This window comes from Juglans regia, chromosome 8, assembly GCF_001411555.2.
Source record: "Juglans regia cultivar Chandler chromosome 8, Walnut 2.0, whole genome shotgun sequence".
In the NCBI taxonomy this organism is placed as follows: Eukaryota; Viridiplantae; Streptophyta; class Magnoliopsida; order Fagales; family Juglandaceae; genus Juglans; species Juglans regia.
The window spans coordinates 16,846,859-16,872,211 of record NC_049908.1 but is presented as its reverse complement, the minus strand read 5'-3'; the positions used below and the strand labels follow the sequence as shown (position 1 = coordinate 16,872,211).

General features: G+C 36.9%; 1 protein-coding gene across 1 annotated transcript; it reads right to left on the bottom strand.

Moving 5' to 3' along the window:
- Positions 1-23,795: 23,795 nt before the first annotated feature.
- LOC109000452 lies at positions 23,796-24,831 on the bottom strand. The gene has a single exon (XM_018977316.2). The coding sequence runs from the start codon at positions 24,678-24,680 to the stop codon at positions 24,105-24,107; it is 576 nt and encodes a 191-aa protein (XP_018832861.1). The 5' UTR covers positions 24,681-24,831; the 3' UTR covers positions 23,796-24,104.
- Between the last annotated feature and the right edge of the window lie 522 nt (positions 24,832-25,353).

The window sequence follows — 25,353 nt, the reverse complement described above, 5'->3', positions numbered from 1 at the left end:
GAAGTTCTAATTTATTAGATAGTTTTTTGTAAAATACCTAATACAATTATTTATTAATCATATACAAAATGTAACAACAAAAAAGTTTAATATATTGCCAATTAACATAGATTCATAAGACATTGACATACTCTAAGCTAGCAACAAATTAGCAATTAATATCATAAATATAATTATAATTAATTATTTTTTTAACGAGTTAATTAAATAATCCACATTAAATAGTTTACTTAATTGTAATTTTTCTAATTTAAATATTTTTTAATTAATTTATGTACCAAAAGGATAAAAGAATCACAAGATCAAACTAATAAACATCTGCCAAACACGAAATGGCGTCGTTTAGTATAAAATTGGACCTAAGTGGCTTAGGTCCACTGGGGGGAGCAAAATTGTAAGTGCAAAATTGAAACTGAGTCAACTCATTTTTTTTTTAGAATAAACCGTCTATTGAAACGACGCCGTTTAGGTCTAATTTCAATCCAAACAGTGCCGTTTCAAAGTTAGCTTTCAATTCCCCTCGCAAAAATCAGAAAACTCTAGCCCTCCCTTCGTTGCATCCCCCCCTCTCCAGCCCCTCCGTGACTCCTTTGAAGTTCTCTTCATCCTCCATCATATCTTTTCACTAATTGCTGATTGGTACTCTCTCTCTCTCTAGTTTTGAATCTTTGATGGTGTTGAACCGTTGATTTTGAGTTGCTCCGGTTGTGTGATTTTTCTTATTCTCAATCTTTGCAATACCATTACTTGTTCATCAAAATAGGGTTTTGGGTTCCTTGATTATTGGTCAAGGGCTTTGATTTATGGTGGGGACTGGGTATCTCAGTGGTTCTAGCTTTTACTGGTATTTATTACCGCTTTAGTTTTTTAATGCTCACTATTAATTGCTTCACTTGCAAGCTATTGTTTGTTGGTCCTTTTGTGGTTTCTAAGGTATTTTGGAATTGGGATGTGGGTATTCAAACTTTGAACATTTGCTCTACTCTGATACCAAATTAAATCAACCAATTCATTTATTCCAAAAGCATAGCAAGCAAACTTAATTCTTAGAATCATATCCCAACAATCACGCATAAGTTGCGTACAAATAGATGATGATTTTCACATTCAAAAAGGTATGATTCCTTTCACAATCTGTCACCTGTAATATTTGCTGCGATGAAAAATAGCATACATATAACTGGACAAGTACCCACCAAAAGTGTTGAAATGTTCAACCAGTTGAATGTTTCAAGGGCTCTTCATAATGTCTAACAATGAAGAATATGTCCCAAGAATTGCACTAATGATGCCCAATACAGCTATTGTGGAACTTGAAATAATCTAGTCATCTAAGGGAAGAAAAATAGTGTCAACGAAGTATGACAAACCAATACACTTTCAAAAAACGACATGAACATATAGTGGAAAATCGGACCAAACCAGATCAGAAACCGATAAAACCCAAGGTACTGATTTAGGAGGGTAACTGGTGCATAATCAGTTTTGAAAAATGTAAAACCGGTACATACCAGTTTGGTCATAAATTTTATTCGAAACCGGACCAAACCGATTACACCCTTAAATGTACCAGAGATGTGTATAAATAAAATCCTCTATTAATAGTAATTCCAATTTCATAAGTCATTATCATTTCTTCCCAAATAATATCATACACTATAATCAGTTCATCACATACATCACTTACATAACGAACCATACATAGTCTATTGCCTAACTAAAATAAACATATTATAATAGCAATAAATGCTAAACGAAGATAGGCCTCCATAACTGTTCTTAGGGCTGGACTGATATTTCTTCCCCAAGGTAATATGCCTGGGCTAAATCTACATCAATATCTACGACTCTGATAAATGAAATTGCAGGTGGGACCACTACGAGGAGTGTGGAGCCCTATCTGTAGTGGGACTACTGTAGGTGGGTCACTATAAGGTTTTGGCAAGGTTTTGTGGAGCTAAAGGTGCCAACCAAAGAGTTAACACCCAAGCTTTGGTCGGGTTAGGCGTGCTCATCAAGATGGAAGTTCAGGTGTTGGACACAGATATAAAATCGCAGTTGAAAAGATAGAGGCTTAGTCAGAACTATAAACCTTTTAGTACTAGAAGTCTAAACATGATCTTAGAAATAGTTTATGTCATTCCTCATAAATATTAACTTAAAGCTACATACAACAGAAATAGTATGTTTATCGCCTAATAAGCGGCAGTCTAAATACAATTGGTCGCCCTGTTCTAAAAGACTAAGTACAACTTAAAATTATACAAGGCTCCTAGGACAGAGACAAGCCTTTGTCTTCAAGTTTTGGGCGGATTGACTCTTCTTCCTTAGGCATCACTCCTAGTTCTAACTCTGTATCAAAATCTAGGGTTTCAAGAATGAAATCATAAATAGGTTAGGCAACTATGACAAAAACTGCTAATGAAAGATAATATTCCTGAAGATGCAATGAACAATTCATGTAAATAGTGTAAGGATACATATATGCATACTTTGGTGAGGAATCACTATCTTAATGAAACACACACGCACACACACAAGCATGGCAATGAATCACCCTCTAAGGAATTACCCTCTTAAGCAAAATATTTTAAAACACAAATATTATTTAGGTGAGAAATCACCATTCGCTCTAGTAGATCAAATCCATAAAATCATATTGGTTCCAAAGGTACAGTTGTCATTACACAAATACTCATCACATATATAAACATCACATAGACATATGTCACCTGATGGGCCAATAAGGGATAAACCGCTCCATAATCGAAACTGAGGAAATCCCTTCTGCCCGACCAACATAGTGCAAATCAGCTCGCCTATACCTCAACACAGATAACCTCTCACACAGAGACAACATGTTGTATTGGAAAAATGTCTACCATGCCAACCAATTCGAAAATACCAACATGTGATATGCTAGGGAATTCTACATCCTAACTATCAAGTGAGGCCAACACGATACTGCCCCACCCCAATCATTCACGAAGAACTCCTCTACCCGTATGAAGCTCATGGCGATATCTCGTAGGAATGGTCTGGGGAACTCTATCCCGTCCCATGAATATTGATGCACAATATACTTACTCACACAGAGATGCAGATATTCACGTCGAGATCATAAACTAGTGAAATACAGCAAACACATTCAAAGTCTGAAAAAATAGGAAATGAACATAAGATACAAATAATGAGTAAAACAGATTTATTCATGTTCAGAAAGGAGAATGTTATAGAATATACAAATGCATTTTACATACAATATTCAACCTATATTCCCCAATCTTGTCTTAGAACCTAACTTACCTCACAGTGTCGGTTTTCCTACTGCAATGTGTCGTTCATTCCTTACTCTTCTGAAAAATCCAACTCCACAAGATCTGAGGTGTCTAAGATCTCGAAAGTGAGATTTTGTCCTATGCCCAAATCCCTGTTATTGGGAGAGGGGACTGTCAGACATCCTTTTGACATATTTCTGACTCCAAGTATGCTTAGATAGAAATACTTTAGCCTCGTATGTTGTATTGCAAGATGATAGAGACATACGACTAGAGGATGGTTTGCATTTCCTTACTGCCTGCCAACCCCTCAGTCTTTCTTTGAATCAGGATCTTCCACATAGCGTCGGGTCATACCTCTGGGTTCATACGATATGACTTTCTTAAGTCGTAACCCTTTCAGCAGACCCACTCCGAATCAAGTGGAGTGCGGGCTTCTGTATATGAAACTGTCACTCTTCTAAGCATTTTCCATGTGGTTCCAAAAAGCTTCCATATTGGCTTCAATCTGTTCTAGATCGTTATTCGCCTTAAGCGAGTAGCTCTTATCTCATCAACTCCTCGTTTTCACCATCACAGTGAGAGATTTTTCTAGCTCGCCTACCATAAGGCGAGATGCTCATCTCCTCCTCACAATGGAATGTATCTACCAAGCCTTCTACAAGGTGCTTGTTTGCCCACATACTGGACTAGCTGCACTCTGCAGCACCCATAAGTATTTTCTTCTCCAAACCAATTGAGCGCCCCTCATATTTATTTCCACTCAACCTCATTGATGGTATGTCCTCTTACATTTGCTGGCCCCTCACATCCTCCCCTCCTTACAAGGAGTTTCGTCCTCGCAATTCAGCAAGGGTTCTCCCATGCTTTATCCTTCCTAGGGAGGGGATCTAGATCCATCGATGCCTCTGGTCATCTTCAAATTCAAATGAGGCTTTTTCCTCATCTTGTTTTGCAAATTGACTTTCACCATCTACGAGAGAGAAATGAGATGACTCCTCATATCTCCTTCGCCTACTTCGTTTGGATTGCTCACTAGTTATGCTTTGGGCGCTTCGTCTCTAATGAAAGACTAGGTGAGGTATTGTGGCGCCAAGGATGCTAGCGGATTGGTTAATACCCAGAAGAATGATTAGGTGTGTAGTAATTCAGAGGAAAGTACACATGAATGGAATTGGTTCAATTACAACAGAAATATGAATGGAACACAATGTAATATTTGTGACACCTCCAACCTTCGCTTGCAACGGAATGGAAACTTGGAATGTCAGGACATGCAACACATGATTACATACCCCCGTTCATGGCAATTAATATGCAATGCATCCTTCTATGTAACTAGCAGTATGCAATCATCGCAGTGGAAAAATGGTGACTTATAAAAATTTCATATCAGAATAAACTAAACATCCCAATAGATTGAGTTAACCATAGATAGATACTACCTTACTTAAAGAGGTACACATAGTAAGGCATAAGTTCAGACATGAAGTGGGAAATGGAGTCTCCTTATTACAACATTGCATTAAAGTTTCATGAAAGAAGCAAGTCAATCATTTCTCACATCCACTTTATGGTGTACAATGTCATTGCTATAAACGTCAATATCAAATCTAACTTCCGATCAGAGTTGGGCTCATTCTCAACCATCTTAAGCCAAAGGTTGGAGTTCATTACCATCGTATTCATTGTAAGCTGGTCCTAACACAACTTCTACCATTCTAGAGGAATGGTAGTGGAATTACTATAGTGATATTTCTTAAATTGTTAGTAAGTTAAAACAACCAATTTGCACATATATAAGATATGCATGATTAATGATAAACATGTGATGTATGTTAGATATGCAGAAAATTCATATTTGTCTTCCATCTAGATTCTTCAACATCTTTCAGAAAAATAACTTTAATTCACATTTTCTTACATAAAACATTTTGTACTTCATCTTTTAAAAGGCATGACATTTCTTATTTATTAGAGTCATCATTAATGAAACATAACAAATGGTATCTTCACAGCTCCCCATTTGCACTATGAGTACTTGTCGGTGATCGTAGTACAACTCATGTTAAAACTACGTTATCTGCAGGCCCATAACTCAATGTATTGATATCATAACATTTCATCATCTTAACATGTGCACCCACAAGCATTAAGTATTATATGCGACTTCACTCCAGTTTTCTTTAAAAAAAAATCCATTTGAAACCCGTTGACAGTTATTTGTCAATCTAGAGGTTACTGCTCCATTTTTACTCACTCCAGAGTAGACATAGGAGTTCTACTAGGATAATTACTCATCCTAGCATTTGGGGTCTTTACAAAAATTTAATTTCATGCTATGTTCAAAATGTATTTCATGACGTGTGCTTATTTCATAAAGTGTAGTATGTTTGATGCCAAAATGACATTTTCATGTGACATGCTAAATGGTGCGAACTTCACATGTTATGTAAGTAAGTAATCAAATGCTCAATGATATATCATATTAGAATTTATGCTCCAAATGACATTTATAATATGAATGTGGCTTTTATAAAATAATCATAAATAAATTATTCAAAAGTAAGTTAGAAGCTAGCTTGCAAACTTCTCGGGTAATTAGGAATTTGGTGTGGCTATAATAAGAGTTATTATTCTAAGTTATAAATTGTAAAATTAAGGAAGATGTTCATGATTAAAAGGGTTCAAAACATTATTTACAAAACTGCCCATGTATTTCTCGAAATTGCCATTTAGGCCTTAAACTTTCACTATTTGCACTTTTGTCACAAATTTTACCAAAATTTACAAAACTCATATTTTTCATGTTCTAAATTCATATTTGACCTTAGAAATGCAAGAATCAAACAGCTATTGTGCCAATTCCATCCAACCTGTGGCATGTATTGTAACAATTTTGTGATTTCAAGCCTATAACTTCTATGGATGCATGTGTGACCAAATTTTATTAAGTAGCAAATAATAAGTCTATTCCTAATGGACATGCTAACAACTTGATTCAAGTCATATGGGTTCTTGTTATCATTCATGCATTGATTAGCACTAAAACATTAAAAAAGCCTTCAAACTGAGTACATGCATGATGAGTCTAGTTTTTCTTTGGCATTTGAACTCTTAAAGCCTAAATAAATCATGCATTTCAACTCATAACATGATGATAACAAGTTTCAAAGGCTTTATGACATCACTTTGGGAAAAATTAAACATGATATCTCTTGAATATCTTCATGTCATTGGAAACCTAGTATGCTTAGATGATCAATATAAGATATGAACTTATAAACCTATCATGACATGTTGTTTTCCTCAATTTAAACTTTCAATCAATTTTTCAAGATGTTAGCTAAGTTTTGGATAATATATCAAGACATGTCATGGCTAAAATTTTATACCAAAATAATTTACACATGTAAAACTCCAAATTTGAACCGTATGTGTTTTTCCAAGTTCAACCTTACATAACTCAATCACATCTTCCTCTTCATACTATAACTTAAAACCTAAAATGTAAACAAGTCACCCAACAAAAGATAGGGGTTGAGGTACTCACCAAATCGTGGTTTTTTATGCTCCAAAAACAACTCACTCTAAGAACTCATTCTCACACCACTCGGTTTCATCATTCTCTCACATTAGGAGTATTTTGCTCTCAATAATACTAAGAGAAAGTGTGAGGAAGTTGTGTGAGGAAGTGAGAGGTGAAGGGGGTATTTATAGGACTTAATGGAGGGGTGACGGGCAAGGGAGTGCTCGACTTGCCTAAAGGGGTGGAATGTGAGTGGTGGTTATGGGCGGTGGAGGTGTTGAGTGCATTTTTAGATGTATCATCACATTGTTCAGTTGAATAGTAGCCTAAAATACTTGATTACCTCATGTACAAGAGTTAGGGGAAGGTCATAGGTGTAGGGGCTGAAGGACTTCAGAAATTTGAAACAAAAATTCATGGGAAACCACATTGATGGTTGACACTTTTTGGCTTAAAAAACTGTACAATTTTGTTGGTGTCCTTTGTCCCCATCTTTTGGTATGTTTTACTAGCATAGTAGCCGCTATTAAGTGGCTTTACCTGGTGGGTCATGAGGTGTGATTGGGTGCCATGTGATTTGGTTTGAGCAGAAAATGAAGGCAAGGTTTGATTGCATGGTTTCAGCCGAGTGATCTAACTTCAGCATCCCATTTGCCAAATGGTTTTGTTGCTCATGGAAGGGGATTGGCTCAGCATGTAATTGAGTACTTTGAAGCACTTCCTTAGGGTGAAATGGCAGAGATGGTGGCATATGGAGGTGGCTGGTTTTGGTGCAGAAATTCTTTTTGAAGAAGCATGTGCAGTTGGCTTGGTTAAGCTCTCATTTCCTATGTGAATAGTTGAACTTTTGGCTTGATCTTTGAACTATTTTTGGCCTCCTACTAGGTCTAATTTCTAGTGACATAATGGGGTTGAGTGGTGTAGGAAACCTTGTTGAAGAGTCATGATTTTGGTGGCTTGTTTAAAGGGTTGCTCGGTTTGCACTAGATGTGCCGGTCGGTGGGTTCACTTGGCATTGTCATGCCTTGATTGCAAGTGATGTGGGTGGGATTTGTTTTACCATTCTAAGGTTGCCTAAGAGTGATGCAAAAAAAGTGGAGAAGAAAAAAATTGCAGTTCAAAAATCATGAAGAAAAAACTTGAAAAAAACTATGCAATTTCATGATGTTTGGATTACAATTTATGGGTATGATGAGGGTTTTGGTAATAGTAACCTAAACTCAAGTTAGAGATCTAACCATGGTTGAAAAGAAAACTCTAGGGGCATGTTGGACAGGCTTTGGAAGATAGGAAACCAATGATATAGTAAATGCGGGGTCCAACTGGAATAGTGATATGAATACTAAGGCTGCGTTTGGGTAACGAAAATATCTCAGCACTTTCCAAGTATTTTCGTACTATTAGAAATACTTCACATGCCAAACAACTTAAAATACTCTCAATGGGACCCACAAACTCATTTCAATCTCTACTCAAAACAATTCACAAACATTCTATAATATTTATTATTATTATAAATAAATAAAAATAAAATCACTATAATATTTATAACTATTATATATAAATAAAAAATAAAATCAATAATATTTATCACTATTAAATAAAAATAAAAAATAAAATCAATAATATTTATCGCTACTATATATAAATAAAAAATAAAATCACTATAATATTTATCACTATTAAATAAAAATAAAAAATAAAATCAATAATATTTATCGCTATTATATATAAATAAAAAATAAAATCACTATAATATTTATCACTATTAAATAAAAATAAATAATAAAATAAATAATATTTATCGCTATTATATATAAATAAAAAATAAAATCACTATAATATTTATCACTATTAAATAAAAATTAAAATTAAAATCACTATAATATTTATCACTATTATATATAAATAAAAAATAAAATCACTATAATATTTATCACTATTAAATAAAAATTAAAATTAAAATCACTATAATATTTATCACTATTATATATAAATAAAAAATAAAATCACTATAATATTTATCATTATTATATATAAATAAAAAATAAAATCAATAATATTTATCGCTATTATATATAAATAAAAAATAAAATCACTATAATATTTATCACTATTAAATAAAAATTAAAATTAAAATCACTATAATATTTATCACTATTATATATAAATAAAAAATAAAATCACTATAATATTTATCACTATTAAATTAAAATTAAAATTAAAATCACTATAATATTTATCACTATTATATATAAATAAAAAATAAAATCACTATAATATTTATTACTATTATATATAAATAAAAAATAAAATCAATATAATATATAAATAAAAAATAAAAATACTATAATATATAATAAAAAATAAAATCACTATAATATTTATCACTATTATATATAAATAAAAAATAAAATCAATATAACATATAAATAAAAAATAAAATCACTATAATATATAAATAAAAAATAAAATCACTATAATATTTATCACTATTATGTATAAATAAAAAAATAAAATCACTATAATATTTATCACTATTATATATAAATAAAAAATAAAATCACTATAATATATAAATAAAAAATAACATTACTATAATATTTATCATTATTATATATAAATTAAAAATAAAATCATTATAATATTTATCATTATTATATATAAAAATAAAATAAAATCACTACAATATTTATTAATATTAAAAAATTACTATAATAAAATCACTATAATATTTATGGGACCCACACATTTTTCAACTACCTATCCAAATTCAACAACTCAAAATACTCTCAATGGGACCCACAAACTCACTCCAATCTCTACTCATAACTATTCACAAACATTCTCAACACTTCTCAAGTATTCTCGCTATCTAAACATACCCTAAGTTTGGGCTTCAAGTGTTGAATTCTCATTAGGCCAAATATTAAACCCTTTTGTATGGGCCTTAGAATGGCCCTATCCTTGGGCCCCATGTTCAAATTTTTATTGGGTCTTTCCTTGGTCTCAAGAGTTCACTAAATTGAGTCTTAGCCTTGGGTTTTACTAAGTTGGGCCTATAGCTTTGGATCTTACTAAGTTGGGCCCAATAGTCTTATGTCTACTAAGTTAGGCCTAATATCTTGTGTCAATCAAGTTAGGCCTATAGTCTTGTGTCTACCATTAGCCATCTTGTCTTAGCAAGCTAGGGCTCTTATTAAACTAACTTTTGGGCCTTCTCCAAATCCATTTAGTTTTTAACTAAGTTACTTAACCACCAAGGTGGCAAGTCTCCCATATGACATTGGTCATTCTACCATGGGCCTCTTGGCATCTTTTCTCAAAATTAATATAGCACTAGAATTTTCTAATAATTCGAACTAACCTAATAGTGTAAACTTATTTGCCAACTCAAACTTCAAAATTTTCCTTTTCTCAAGGATCTCAACTTCCACTTAGCTAGGGTTATGGTTATTATGGTCCAAGGTCTAAGTTGCTTTTTAAGTGGGATGTTACATCCCCCCTTTAAAAGAAGATTTTGTCATCGAAATTAGGGTACAAGTTAGTGAATGTGAATAATGCACACAATATACATATTTCTATATATATACTAACCAAAGACTCTAAAGTCCTTTATTAGATGAGGAATTCTCTGCGATGTCCTCATCCTCTGACACCTCATCTTGGGTATGATAGAAAAGGGTACCTTCCTTTGAGTCATAGTACATGTTAACTTGTTCTCTATCTCTGGAGATCCTTCCTCACGGTATTGTTCACGGTGAATAGAGGAGTCAGATAACTTCTAGGTATTTGGGGAAGAGATAATGAGATACAATGGTTCTTAGTTTGTCTGACGTAATTTGGCCGCTCAACTAGATTCTGGTTGGTCATCTAGAGTGCGGTTGGTTGGGTTACGTCTCTCCTTCTAGTATCTAAGCCAGTGAGTCGGGTTTCACTGGTCCAATCGCTAGGGTCTTGGGTGGTTGGCATAACTCATTTGGCAATTTTCTTCCAGTTTTAATATTTCCTTACCCGTTGTGACCCAATACGTGCGTCCTATGATACTCCAATTTTTCTTGTTGGGTCCAATAAGAGTCAGCCATATTATTCAACTTTTTTCTTCTTCTACACTCTTCTCTTTGTCTCCATATCTTCCTAAGGGATAATACAAATTGTTGCGCTGCTCATTTGCTTTAAACCATATCAAGTTGAAAATAATAAATGAGGGGATTGGGTTACATGTATGAAAAAAAAATGCTTCCTATTGATTTGATGTCATTAGTACATGTATGGATGTGGATTTTATGAGTGTCGTGATGTTAAACAGGTTACAACCCAAACAAGTAAGGGTACTTAGCTTTCATTTCATCATCTTTCTCCCAAGTGGTTTCTTCAACTTCGTGATTTCCCCAAAGCACCTTTACCAAAGGAATTTTTCGATTCCTAATTTCTTTTTCTTTCCAATCCATGATTTGAATATGAACTTCCTTGTATATCAAGTTGGGTTGTAACAGGGTTGTAACAAAATGTCCTCCTTACTTATAATTGTTGGCAACAGTTCCCCAAAGCTTTTCTTGAGGGAAGATACATGGAATATGTCATGAATCCCTTGGAATTCAACTGGAAGGTCCAACCTGTACGCAACTGAACCCACTCTATATGGTTCCACATATCTTGGACTTTGTTTGCCCTTCTGTCCAAAACGGATCACCCCTTTCATAGCTGATATTTTAATATAAACCCAGTCACCAACTTCAAACTCGATGCTACTTCTTTTATGTTCAGCATAGCTCTTCTATCTATCCTAAGTTGCCTTCATCATTTCCTTTATCAACAGAATTTGCTCTCTCATTTCTTGTAGAATCTCCACACCATATACATTTTTTTCTCTTACCTCATCTCAGTATAAGGGAGATATGCATTTCCTTCCATATAAAAGCCTTGTATAACGCCATTTAGATTGTGGCTTGGAAGTTATTATTGTAAGCAAATTCTATTAGTGACAATTGTTTCTCCCAATCGTCTTTCCCTTTACAGAACGTAAGCTCTTAGCATGTCCTTCAAAGTTTGTATTATCCATTCAATTTGTCCATCAGTTTGGAGATAATAAGTACTAGTAAACTTCAACTTTGTGCCCATAGCGTCTTGAAGACCTTGCTTAAAATCGGCAGGTAAAATGCGCATCCCTATCTGACATCATCGTCTTAGGGACTCCATGCAAGCGAACTATTTCTGTTACTAACAATCGGGTTAACATTTCCATGGGGTCGGTATTTTTAATTGGCAAAAAGTAGCACTTTTTGTAAAGCAATCTACGACGACCCATATAGAGTTATTTCCTACTGCGGTTCTTGGTAGTCCAATTACAAAGTCCATAGAAATATCCTTTCATTTCCATTTTGGTATTGGTAGTGGTTGTAATTTTCCAGCGGGTTTCTAATGCTTTGCCTTGACTACCCTACATATAGAACATTTATTTACATAATCCGTCACGTCCCTTTTCATGCCTTCCCACAAAAAATGTTGCTCTAGGTCCCTTATACATCTTCGTACTTTTTGGATGAGCAGCGTATGGAGTCTGATGTGCTTCCCATAATATCTTGTCCTTAACCTCAAGATCAATCAGGATCACCTTTCGATACTGCTAGTACAATAAACCATCTTTTCCGATCGTGAATCCTTCTGGTCCTTCCTTTCTTTCTACCTTCCGATCAAAGTAGCTACGGTGAACACTAGTGCTAAAACTGGTCCTAGTATCCTTAGTCAAAGTAAAGGCCAGATTGACTCATCTTCCTCAGGCGTCATACCCAGGGTCTGAACCTACATCAAAGTCTATGGCCCCGAGAACGAAACCATAAGTATATTAGGCAACTATGACAAGTCAATTAATTAAAGAAAATGATATCAGAGATGCAATCAAAATATTTCATGTAAATAAATACTGGAAGTACATGTATGTGCATGTGGAGGTATCACCCTCTCTCTTGCAGATTCGTGTATCCTCAAAACTTGGCAAGAAATCATCCTCTCAGTGAAATGCATTTATATATAGGCACAACGAGAAATCACCCTCTTGAAACGTAGCCCTCTCTTTATGCAAACTAGATAAAAACTCAATAGTACCATTATGGCAAGAAGTTACCCATCTCCATAAAATAGAAAACATGTAAAAACTAACATTGGGTCAAGTATTGTTCTTTGCTCATAGGCACTTACACCATTGCTCATAGGCACACATTTGTTCATAGCCTCATAGGCACACACTCAAACTTGTTGCCATAGGATACTACTTTACTGACCCGACCTACTTGAAGACACCTACAAGTGATACATCGGGAGATCCCATATTTTGACTATCAGGTGAGACCAAGTACGGCATCATTCCACTCCATTCCCCACGAGGCATTCTCCTTCTCATGTGATTCACATGGTAACGCTTTGTGTAATGTCTTGGGGAGTTCTCTATCTCGTACCATGATGGTAGACTCTCACTGAATCCACGAACACACACACACACACACACACACACACACACACACACTCACATACACAGGTATCTAGGGCTCCCAATAAGATATCATCGTCACTAGCAGAAAATAGTTAAAAGCATCGAAAACATTGAAAGCATCATAAATGAGCGAGTAAATATAGCTAGAAACATATTGCTGAAAACATTTATTTATGCTTGTAGAAACAGAAAATAAGATTACAAAGATGATGCAATGTCTATCACACACAACATTCACCCCCATTATCCAGCACTGTCTCTAAAGCTAGCCTATCTTCCTAAGTTGAAAGTCTTCTCGTTGTCTCCTTGCTCTTCTACAACAGTCACATTCTCGAGCTCTTCCAGAATAAGGCCTCAAAAGTAAGACTTTGTCACACTTCTAAATCCTTTAAGTAGAGTGGGAATGTCAGATGTCGTTTATGATGTATCTCTAACTCTAAATATGCTTGGATATGAGTATTTCATCTTTGCCTTCTCACACTGCAGGATGACAAAGACAGGTGACTAGCGTATGGTCTGCACACCCATACAGTCTGTCAACTCCTTCGTCCCTCATTGAACAAGGGTTATCCACGTGGCGTTGGGCCATGCATCTGTGCTCAGTTGACACAACTTGTCATGCCTTCACCTTTAATTGTAGACTCACTCTTGACATGACACTTTGAATGGGGCATGACTTTGAGTACGGTGTTGACACCTTTTTGAACTCTTCCGTCTATCCCAGAAATTTCCAATGATTGGTTGCATCCATAGTTCCTATTTTGCGAGTAACTCTTTCTCGCCTTGTGCAGTTAGTGCACAACTCGGCTAGCTTATCCATCCCTCTAGCTCATTGTTCTCGTCCTCATGGGAGATGACTTTTCTAGATTTTCTGTCGTGGACGATTCCCATGTGGTGCCAGATCGCCCAGGTTTTAGACTAGTTGCACTCAGTGTCTCCTGATGCTGGTTCTTTAGACCATTGGAGTGTTTTTCATCTTTGCCTTTCCTTTAGCTCCACATATGGTCTATCCCCTTTTGCGTTAGGTTGGACCTGCACATCCTCCCCTCCTTATAAATAATTTTATTCTAAAAATTCAGTGAGGCCTCTCCCTTATCTGGTCCTCTTAAGGGAGATGATTCTAACGGGGAGACCCGTCTATGACTTTGGTAGCTTCCCTTAATCAAGTTGGCAGTCTGACCTTCATTATCTGAGGCTGAGAGGTCCTCTCATGTCTCCCCATCTTCTTCTTCGACCATGTCCTTTGGTCGTGGTCTCTAGTATCTTAACTCTTAAGCCAAGTTTGGCTTCACTAGACTTTGGTGAGTCCTCACCCTCGTCCTCATCCTGCTCATCATGTTCAGGCACCGCTCTCTTTCCTTCTCTTCATGTCATATTCGTGCCCTCATGATCTAGCATTTGGATATTGGAACCCCTGGCCCTCTGAGCACACTCTCCTCATCTCAGTGAAGTTCCTCCACTAGTTGTCGTTGTTCATCTTCTCACCTCTCCTTCTCGCGTCATTCTTCTCATGGCTTCGGGAGGTATGGTTGCCTTCCTTGTAGTTCTTTTCTCCCGCACCCTTCTGTTTTCCTTAGGGCTTGAAGTTATGGATTGAGGTCTAGGGAGAATGACAGTCATTTTATAAATGCACTTGTTCACATGCTTTGTCTATAATGCCCTTTACTCTCATCTTGTGTTACCGCTCATAATTTGGCTCGAATAAATATGAAAATTGCTCCCACATGATTCGCTCACTTTCCCCATGTAAACTCATCATTTTTCGTATTGCCCCACTAGACCTTTACCATTGACATGATCCTTGACCTCAATCTTTTCTCCTTTTTCTATCCACGATTTGTATAGGCCTTTCTTCGTACGTAAGATTTGGTTGTAACTGAACCATATTTAATTCAATTACTCAAGCTTCCTGGTTCCCGAAACTTTTCCTAAGTGATGAGGCAAGGAACAAGTTGTGAATACCTTCATATCCTGTTGGCATCCAAACTCGATACGCTACTAGGCTAACCCTTTCCATCATCTGATAGGGTCCAGTATATCGTGGGCTTAACTCCCTCTTAGTCCAAATCTCTTAACACACATTTCATTGGGAGATACCTTGAGGTACACCCAATTGCCTTTCTCAAAAGTTAGTTCTCTCCTCCTAGTGTCGGTGTAATTCTTCTATCTACTTTAGGCGATAGCTATCCTTGCCCGTATGAGCTTGACTTGCTCCGTCGTCTCTTGGACTATCTCAAGTATGAGTAACTGGAACTCTCCTACCTCATCCAAACATATAGGTGATCTACATTTCTGCTCATAAAGTGCCTCATACGGGGCTGTCTGGATAGTCGCCTAATAGCTATTATTGTATTCAAACTCAATAAGGGATACGTGTTTTAAAATTCAATTTACATGCCCTTAGCATATCCTCTAAAGTTTGGATAGTCCTTTTTTATTGTCCATTCGTTTATGGGTGATAGGCATTATTGAATTTCAATTTCATGTCCATTGCCCTTTGTAAGCTCTTCCAAAGATAGAATGTAAACTTAGGGTCCTGATCTGATACTATAGTCTTAGGGACTCCATGTAATCTTACTACTTTGGGGTAATCCTACAGTAAAGTCCATAACGAAATCTTCACATTTTCATTCAGGAATGGGTAAAGGTTGCAGGTTCCGTGTTGGTTGATGATGTTCCGCCTTCACCCTTTTACACGTATCACATCTCTCAATAAATTGAGCGATGTCCTTCTTCACCCCTTCCCATCAGTATCCTTTCATGAAATATCGATACATCTTAGTTCCACCTAGATGCATATCGTAAGGTGTTGAATGGGCTTATGCCAAAATCCCTAGTATAACCTCGGGCCACCTGCTACCTGGAATTGCCTTTTGTCCTTTAAACAATAATATCCCATCTTCATTTAAACTAAAATGGGCTGGAACTTCGTCTCTTCTAATATTCTACATAATCTCGATAACTTATTATCCTCCTCCTATTACTCTCGCAATTTTTTGAATTTATTTATCCTTAGCTGTTGTAGAGTGGCGAGAACCTCCTTCGATGATTTGTCTTTTACTAATAGAAACCTCATATCTTCTAACATTGAGTCCACCTTTGAAGTCTCTCGCTTCTCCCTTGGTCTTTGGTTTATGGCTTAAGGCATCAGCAATTGAGTTAGCATTACTCGGGTGATACTGAATCCCATATTAATAGTGTGTAAGATGTATCATCAATAAACGGGTTTATGAATTGATTATTTTTATATAAATAATACGTGTGGCAATGAGATATGTATGCTATTTTCTCATGGTCATCTTCTTTTATGAACTCTTTGTGTATTCTATCCACACTTAATGAGGAGAAGCATCCTCTGCTTAATGCTCAAGAGCAATCGAAGAAAAGTTTTGTGATTTAGGCCTTGTTTGTTTTCCAAAAACATCTCATCTCATCTCACCTCATCATTATAACGTTCTCAAATCCCCACACAAAATAAAATAAACAATTCAATTTTTTCAAATCCCAAAACAACAATAATATTAAAAAATATATTCTAACAATATTTTATTCAACTTTTTAACTTTAATCTCAACTCATCTCATCTCATTTTATCTCATCTCTGAAAACAAACGAGCCCAGTAGCCTGATTAGTTACTACTTTTCAGCTCATTTAATTTAATATCTTCTAATCATTATAATTTTTTTAAATTTTTATATAAAATAAAATAAATAATTTAATTTTTTCAAATATTAAAATAAAAATAATATTAAAAAAATATATTTTAATAATATTTTATTCAACTTTTAATTTTTATTTTAATTCATCATATCTCATTGATAAGAACAAAACTGACATTAATAAAAACAATAAAAACATGGATAGCGATGCTCCCAACCACAATATATTATATATATATATATATATTTCGTTAAAAGTTAAAATTAGGGGTGTAACCGGTCCGGTCCGGTCCGGTTTTGGACAAAATTTAGGACCGAACCGGTATGTACCGGTTTTGTATTTTTCAAAACCGATTACACCCCGATTACCCTCCTAAACCGGTACTTCCGGTTTTACTGGTTTCCGGTCCGGTCCGGTCCGGTTTTCTCGTTTTTTTTAAATGTAAAAAATATATAATAAAGTATTAATTCTTATTATAAAATGTTATTAATAATTTAATATATATATTATACTTAAAGCATATGATCAATTAAATTTTCATTTTTAAGATTAAACTTTTATTTTATAAATTATAACAACATTATCTTATATATAATTATATTAATAACATATGATCAAATAAATTACAAATATTCATATTTAAGATAAACATTTTATGTTATTATTTATAAATTATAATATGAAATTTTTTCATATATAATATATAATTATATATATTATATATAAAAATTTAACATATAATTATATATTATATATATAAATATTTTGTATAATATATAAAATTAATTTTTATATTTTATTTTCCAACCGGTCCGGTTCGGTCCGGTCCGGTCCCGAAAACTACGGAACCGGAACCGGACCGGAACCGGCCGGTTTTCATAAAATAGGAACCGGTTCCGGACCGGACCGGTTCAAAACCGGACTAACCGGTCCGGTTCGGTCCGGTCCGGACCGATTTTCCGGTTTCCTGGTTTAAATTTTCACCCCTAGTTAAAATGCTACGAGCAACTTTCATGTCCTGTTGTGAGCTATATATATTGTGGTGTGACGTACTCTTCCCATAATAAAGGGGGTTAGGAAAAGTACGTCCGAATAAAGTAATTATTTCCGAATAAAGTAATTATTTTTTAATAATGTTAAAAGAAATTATTGAAAAATGTTAAAAGTACATGTAAAAAAAAAACCAAAATTCCCAGCGGTTGGCTGAAGAAATCCTTATGAAAGGGTGTGAGAGAATTGTATTTTTTGTAAGAAATCTTAATAGTGAATTGAAATAACTAAAATAATTATCAAACAGAAGGTAATAATAAATACTATTCCACTTTATATGAATATGTTAAAGAAGTAATTTAATAGAGAATAATCTAAAACAAAATCATACACAAAATTTTTTTACGTAAAAAACCCTTCAAAACAAAGAGAAAAACTACGGGACCTAAAGAAAGTAAAGAACAGATCAAATAAAGTGAATATGTTTTTCCCTTGAGTAGCGATGAGTACAGCAGGGGTTTAAATACCCAAAGTCATGAGTACAAGCCTTAGAGAAGGAAAGTATAAAGAAAGCAAGTTGACTTCCTAATATGGAATTATTTAGCTAACGGTCCACTTCCTAATATAGCAGACTCTGTTCTTAGGGGCAGAGTTGATTGAGGTTCTCTTGTGACGGCATCTTGGTTTCCTTTATTAGACGTTATTCCATGCGGGATTTCAGGCGTTGTCCCATGCATGACCGCAAGCGTGAGTTGTCTGTTATCACCCCCCCGCAAACTGAGCCGCTGTCGAAGGTTCAGTTTGGTTGCAATGCCAATCAGGTGAGCATGAGATAAGGGCTTTGTGAACATATCGGCTAACTGAAGGGATGTAGGAACATGGCGTGTTTGAATGAGACCCAAGGCAACACGTTCACGTACAAAGTGGTAATCTATGTCGATATGTTTGCTTCGAGAATGATGAACGGGATTGCAAGTGAGATGGAGAGCGCTAAGATTATCACAGAGAAGTAAAGGAGTCTTGTCTAGAGAGACGCCGAGCTCACGAAGCAGAGCAGCTAACCAAGTCATCTCGGCAGTGGTGTGGGCAAGACTCCGGTATTCGGCTTCAGTGCTCGAGCGGGAAACGGTATGCTGCTTTTTTGCACTCCATGAAATACAGTTTCTGCCGAGAAAAAGACAGAATCCAGTGGTGGAGCGGCGTGTTTCACGGCAGCCAGCCCAATCAGCGTCGGCAAAAGCATATAGATCAAGGGTGGAGTTGGCGAAGAGCTGAAAACCGAGATTGGAAGTGCCATGAACATATCGGAGAATCCGTTTGACCATTTGAAAATGAGCCTGGGAGGGATTGTGCATGTATTGAGCAACATGATTAACACTGAAAGCCAAGTCTGGACGAGTGAGCGTGAGATATTGGAGGGCCCCAACGAGACTGCGATAGAGCTTAGGATCTGAGAAAGCAGTAGAAGTTTCTAAATCTTTTGATTTGGATGTCATTGGAGTGACAACAGGTTTGCAGTCTGTCATCTGAGCCCGGCGTAAGATGTCCAAGGCGTATTGAGTCTGTGATAGAAAGAGACCATCAGAGTTATGAGTAACCTGGATACCGAGAAAGTAATGCAAGTGTCCTAAGTCTTTCATAGCAAATTCACTATGAAGAGTTTGAACAAAGTGATTTAAAACAGAAGTATTTGATCCGGTAAGAAGAATATCATCCACATATAAAAGGAGGAACATAGTTGCATCAGAGGTGCGAAAAGAAAATAAGGAAGGATCAGAAATACAACAAGAGAATCCGAACTCAAGTAAGAAGGAACTAAAGCGATCAAACCAAGCCCTTGGGGCTTGTTTTAAACCGTATAAGGCCCGGTTCAATTTGCACACATGATTGGGGTAGGAGGGATCAGAGAATCCCGAAGGTTGCTCCATGAAAACAGATTCTTGAAGGTAGCCATGGAGAAAAGCGTTTGTGACATCTAACTGTCGAATTTCCCACCTGCGCACAAGAGCAATGGATAAAACAGTTCTAATGGTGCCAAATCTAATAACAGGAGAAAATGTTTCAAGAAAATCAACACCATCGATTTGATGATAACCAATGGCGACGAGGCGAGCTTTAAGACGATCAAGTTCACCATGTGCATTAAGCTTAGGTTTGAAGACCCATTTATTGCCGATGATATGCATGTCAGTAGTGCGGGGAACCAACGTCCATGTATTATTTTTCTGCAAGGCAGTGAGCTCCTCATTCATGGCACGATGCCATCCTTCATGTTTTAAGGCAGCTCGGATTGTTTTAGGAATCTGTGGCAAGGACAAAGTAGTGTGTAAGTTAACATACTTGGGATTGGGTTTTCGAATACCGGCTTGAAGGCGAGTGAGCATTCGGTGAGATGAGTCTGGGACAGTGGTAGGAGGAGGAGCCAGGGGTGATGCCATAGTGTGTGAAGGGATATCAGTGGCGGAAGAAGATGAGGGAGAAGTAGATGATGCAGAGGAAAGTTCAGTGGACGGGGCGGAAGGAGCTTGAGCGCTGGAGGAGGCAACCTGAGGGGAAGAAATATTAACAAGAGTGGATGGGAAGTCAGGTGCAAGATTAAAGCCATCTTTGGCAGGAGATGTAGTCGAGGAGCACGTAGAGGAAGGCTCCAACCATTCGGTAAAAACAGAGATGGTGCTTGGGAGGGGGGAAGGAACGTGAAGGCTTGTTGGATTTTTGTAAGGGAATTGAGTTTCATCAAAAGCAACGTGCCGTGAGACAAACATTTTTCTGGTAGGCGGATAAAAACATTTATAACCTTTATATTTGCTACTGTAACCCATAAACACACATGGTAATGATTTAGGATCAAATTTATTAGTTTTATTGGTCCAAAGATATGGAAAGCATTTTGATCCAAAAACACGAAGAGATAAATAATCAGGTTGTCGCCCATGTAATCTAAAATAGGGAGAGTCATTACCAAGAGTGGAAGAAGGTGTCCGGTTGATTAGAAACACAGCAGTAGAAAAAGATTCTACCCAAAAACGTTTAGGCATACCGCTGTGAAAAAGCATTGTAAGACCAAGTTCTCGAATATTTCGGTGACGTCGTTCGGCGAGGCCGTTTTGTTCCGGGGTGTAGGGACAGGACATTTGATGTATAATACCATGATCCTTGAGAAATTGAGCAAAAAGAGTGCTAGAGAATTCGCCACCACCATCAGATTGAAACACCTTAATATTTGTAGAGAATTGACAAGAGACATATTTCACAAAGGCACAAAAGGAATCATAAAAATCAGATTTATTTTTTAAAGGAATAAACCAAATGTAGCGACTAAAATCATCAATCAAAACCGCATAATACAGAAATTTATCTAAAGATTGTACGGGGGCAGGACCCCAAAGATCACAGTGAACTTTTTCAAGTAAACCATATTTATTATTGGATGAAGAAAGAAACGGGAGACGACTAAATTTGCCAGTTTGACAACTATCACAAAGAGGTGAATTATTTTTGCCAACTACTTTGATTAAGCCAAGAGATTTTAAGACATCAACAGTTGCACGTTGTGGATGGCCAAGCCGTTGGTGCCATAAATCTGGGTTTGCAGCTTGAAGACGGGTTGAAAATAAGGCTTGGTGTGGTGCGTGAATGGTGTAGAGATTACCCTTCTTGTGGCCTCTCAGGAGGACGTTGTTGGTTGCACTGTCCTTGATAACAAAACCAACACCAAAAAACTCGCAATTAATAGGATGATCAGTAGTCAATTGACCCACAGATAATAAATTACGTTCAAGATTAGGAACAAGCAAAACAGAATTAAGCTTGAGTTGAAGAGGTTTTAAACCAATGTAAGTGTCCCCAATATGCGTGATCGGGAGCAAATGTCCATTACCTACCATTACCTGTTCGGAGCCAGTATATGGACGGAGATTATGTAAAATACCTGCATTGGAAGTCATATGAGCCGAGGCTCCAGTATCGGTCATCCACTCATGATCGTTGGGATTGTTGATGGTAAGAGCGGCAAGAGCTTCAGGAATATCATTATCTTGAAAAGCTTTGTCAAAGCGATGCCAGCATTTAAGAGCATGATGGCCAAATTTGTTACAAACCTGACATTGAGGAGGACCACCGTTGGCAGCAGTGTGAGATGTTCCACCAGAGCCACGATTATTTTGATGAGGAAATCCTTTTCCTTTGGAGGAGAAGGTTGTATTTGTGTTGCGGCTGCTGCCTTTATGGTTGGAGTAAGAAGACCCCTTCTGTTTGTTACCATAGAAGGCAACATGGTTACTCAGTTCAGTGGCATGAAGTTTGTGGCGAATATCAAAGCTTCGCAATAGAGGCACAACTTCAGCATATGAAGGCATGGGAGGTTTCAGCATGGCAGTGGTGAAACCTTCATACTGCACCCCGAGACTGTTGAGAAGAGAGAAAACCTTCTCTTTATCCTCCAGAGGTTTCCCGATCCCAGCAAGATTGTCACAAAGTCTCTTAAATGTACGTAAGTAATCGTCGAGGGAGAGATCAGAAGACTTACGCATATAGGAGAGTTCATGGCGTAATTGAAACTCTCGTTCTTGAGAGGATTGTGCATAGGCCTCTCGAAGTGCTGTCCAGATTTTGGTAGCAGAGTCCATGCCGATGACGAGACCAAGAGCTTCTTCGGTGAGGGTCCCAATAAGCCATCCTCTCAGCAAGCGATCAGATTGTTTCCAGGTTGCATGAGCAGGATTCGGCGTATTCTGTCCATCACAAGAACCTTCAGGAGCAGAAATAAAAGGAGTAGGGGCTGGGCTTGTGCCAGTGAGAATGCCGACCAGATCTTGGCTTTCTGCCAAGATTAAAAATTGCTCTCGCCACAAAGGATAATTCTCATGGTTTAAGCGGAGGGTTACAAAATTTCCAACGTGAAAGGAGGAAGAACCCATGTGAGGATAAAAGAAAGAAAAAAAAAAAATTCTTGCAGGAAATAGCGTTAGCTTTTCCTGGCTCTGTATACCATAAAGAAAGTAAAGAACAGATCAAATAAAGTGAATATGTTTTTCCCTTGAGTAGCGATGAGTACAGCAGGGGTTTAAATACCCAAAGTCATGCGTACAAGCCTTAGAGAAGGAAAGTATAAAGAAAGCAAGTTGACTTCCTAATATGGAATTATTTAGCTAACGGTCCACTTCCTAATATAGCAGACTCTGTTCTTAGGGGCAGAGTTGATTGAGGTTCTCTTGTGACGGCATCTTGGTTTCCTTTATTAGACGTTATTCCATGCGGGATTTCAGGCGTTGTCCCATGCATGACCGCAGGTGTGAGTTGTCTGTTATCAGGACCTAATCCACAGTTAACCTTCCACTATCAATAATGATATGTTTCTGCAAAATTTCAACTCGATCGGACCACAGAAGACGCCGATATGTTTGATGGGAACTGTACAACTTGCTCTGTTTTTTAGAGCTTCTTTTGTCTTCTTCTTCTATCTTTCCCAAGATTTTCCTCCTTTTTTTTTTTTTTTTTACGTTCTCTTCTTCTAATAGTAGCAGCACTTAAAGGTCCCTAAACTTTTAAGGGCTTAATGGGCCACCCTATACATCCCAGAAGGTTTTTGTAGAGAGAAAGGCAGTGTGAGAGAATTGTTTGGTAGTATTTTTATCTTTGTTGTTCAGACTATATTTTTTATGCTTTTAAAAATGAGAATGAAAACTTGATGCCACCATGCCCACAATAGTAGTCACTTCTTATGCTTTGTAGGATCAGTTGTGTTGTTCGAGCTGGCTACTGTAAGAGTCTTGTCTATCAACAACATTAATACTGAGGAATTAAACAAACATATATATTTATATATATAACAGAGAGATCTTTCAATGAACCAACGCCAAGTTTACAACAGATTTTTCGTCTCTGCTATTGAAGAACCCAAACAGCTGTTTTGGCCACACTCTACATGAAATTCACTGAGAAAATAGGTAATCGACGTCATTCAAGTCCCATCCGTTTAAGAAGAACAGTAAAAACATATATAAATAAATAAATCAAATACACCCCCAATATATATAATCATCACATGGGGGTAAAAGCAAAATAGAATGGAAAAAAACAAAAAAAAGCTTAAAAATTAAATAGAGGACTCCAATAACTCGATATTATCGCTGGTCAACACCAAAAACGATCTGTTTAGACTTGGAAAGGCCATGGCCAGTCCTTCAAGTCCTCCTCTTGCTGCACTTTAGCACTCCTCCTCATACCATAGCCGTTAGCCCCAACACCATCACGCTCGACATAAGCATAGTATTTTAGGAAAAATGCAAGTGTCAAGACCACCCACTCCAAGCAAAAGATCAACACGCACAACCCGCCAGCCAACTTCAGTATCACAGCGCCGTCCTCTTCCCTCACATAGGACTTCAACTGCCCCAGAAAATCCCCCGTCCTTGTGAAGATCAGCACCGAGACCGATCCTTGAAATATCGCTGTCAGCACGGTGGCCACCATGTGAGCTGCATACCACCTGTTAGTCCCGCCCGATGAGGCCGCTGCACAGCCGAAGACCGCCCCCGCGATTGTGAGGACGTGGAGGAGGATTAGAAAGAACCCGCTTATGGAGGGGAAAAGGCGGAGCGAGAGGGTGAGGAAGATGCAACTGGAGGCTGCACCAAGTAGAATGTAGTTGCAAAAGAGGAAGACCTTGTGGGTGTGGTAGTGGGATTCAGCCACAGAGCTTGGTGGGGTGGTGTTCATGGAGAGACCCATTTGAGCAGTTCTCAAAAATCAGCAAAACCTCAGACAACTCCTGGTGATTTGAGCAAGTCGCTACTTTGGAATTTTAAGTTCTCGAAGCAGAAATGGCAGATTTTGGGCTGATTTTGTTTGAAGAGAAGTGCGGAGGTGAAGGGGAAGATATAGAGCTAGAAGCTTGCGAGCGTAACGGCCATATTCCTTGAGAGGACAAAATAAGACCGTTGCGGCAAAGTCAAGGGACCCGCACTCGAGTAAATTGTAACGGCTAGTTTTGCCTTTTTAAGAGTTCTTGGATTTATAGCACGTGGCATTTGTTCGATTTTGTATCGTTGGATTTCTTGGGATTTCAAGGTTGATGGATGGCTTGAAGATCCAACGACCAAGATGAATTACTCGGCTATAATGCAGCTCGAAGTATACAGTTCTTACGGGCCAAGATCTGGATGCTTGATAAAGAAACTTTGAAATGAATTGGGTTTACGTGATTTACGCTACGTCGCTACCTAATGTCTAATGATTTGATTTCATATGTAAATAGTATAATCTCATTAAAATAGATTTAAATATAAATAAATTAAAATATATATTTAAATTTTATGAAAAAATAAAAAAATAATAAATTTACTAATAATTGATTTGAGATGAGTTTAATTTATTTCAACGTCACTGCTTAATAAAGGATGCA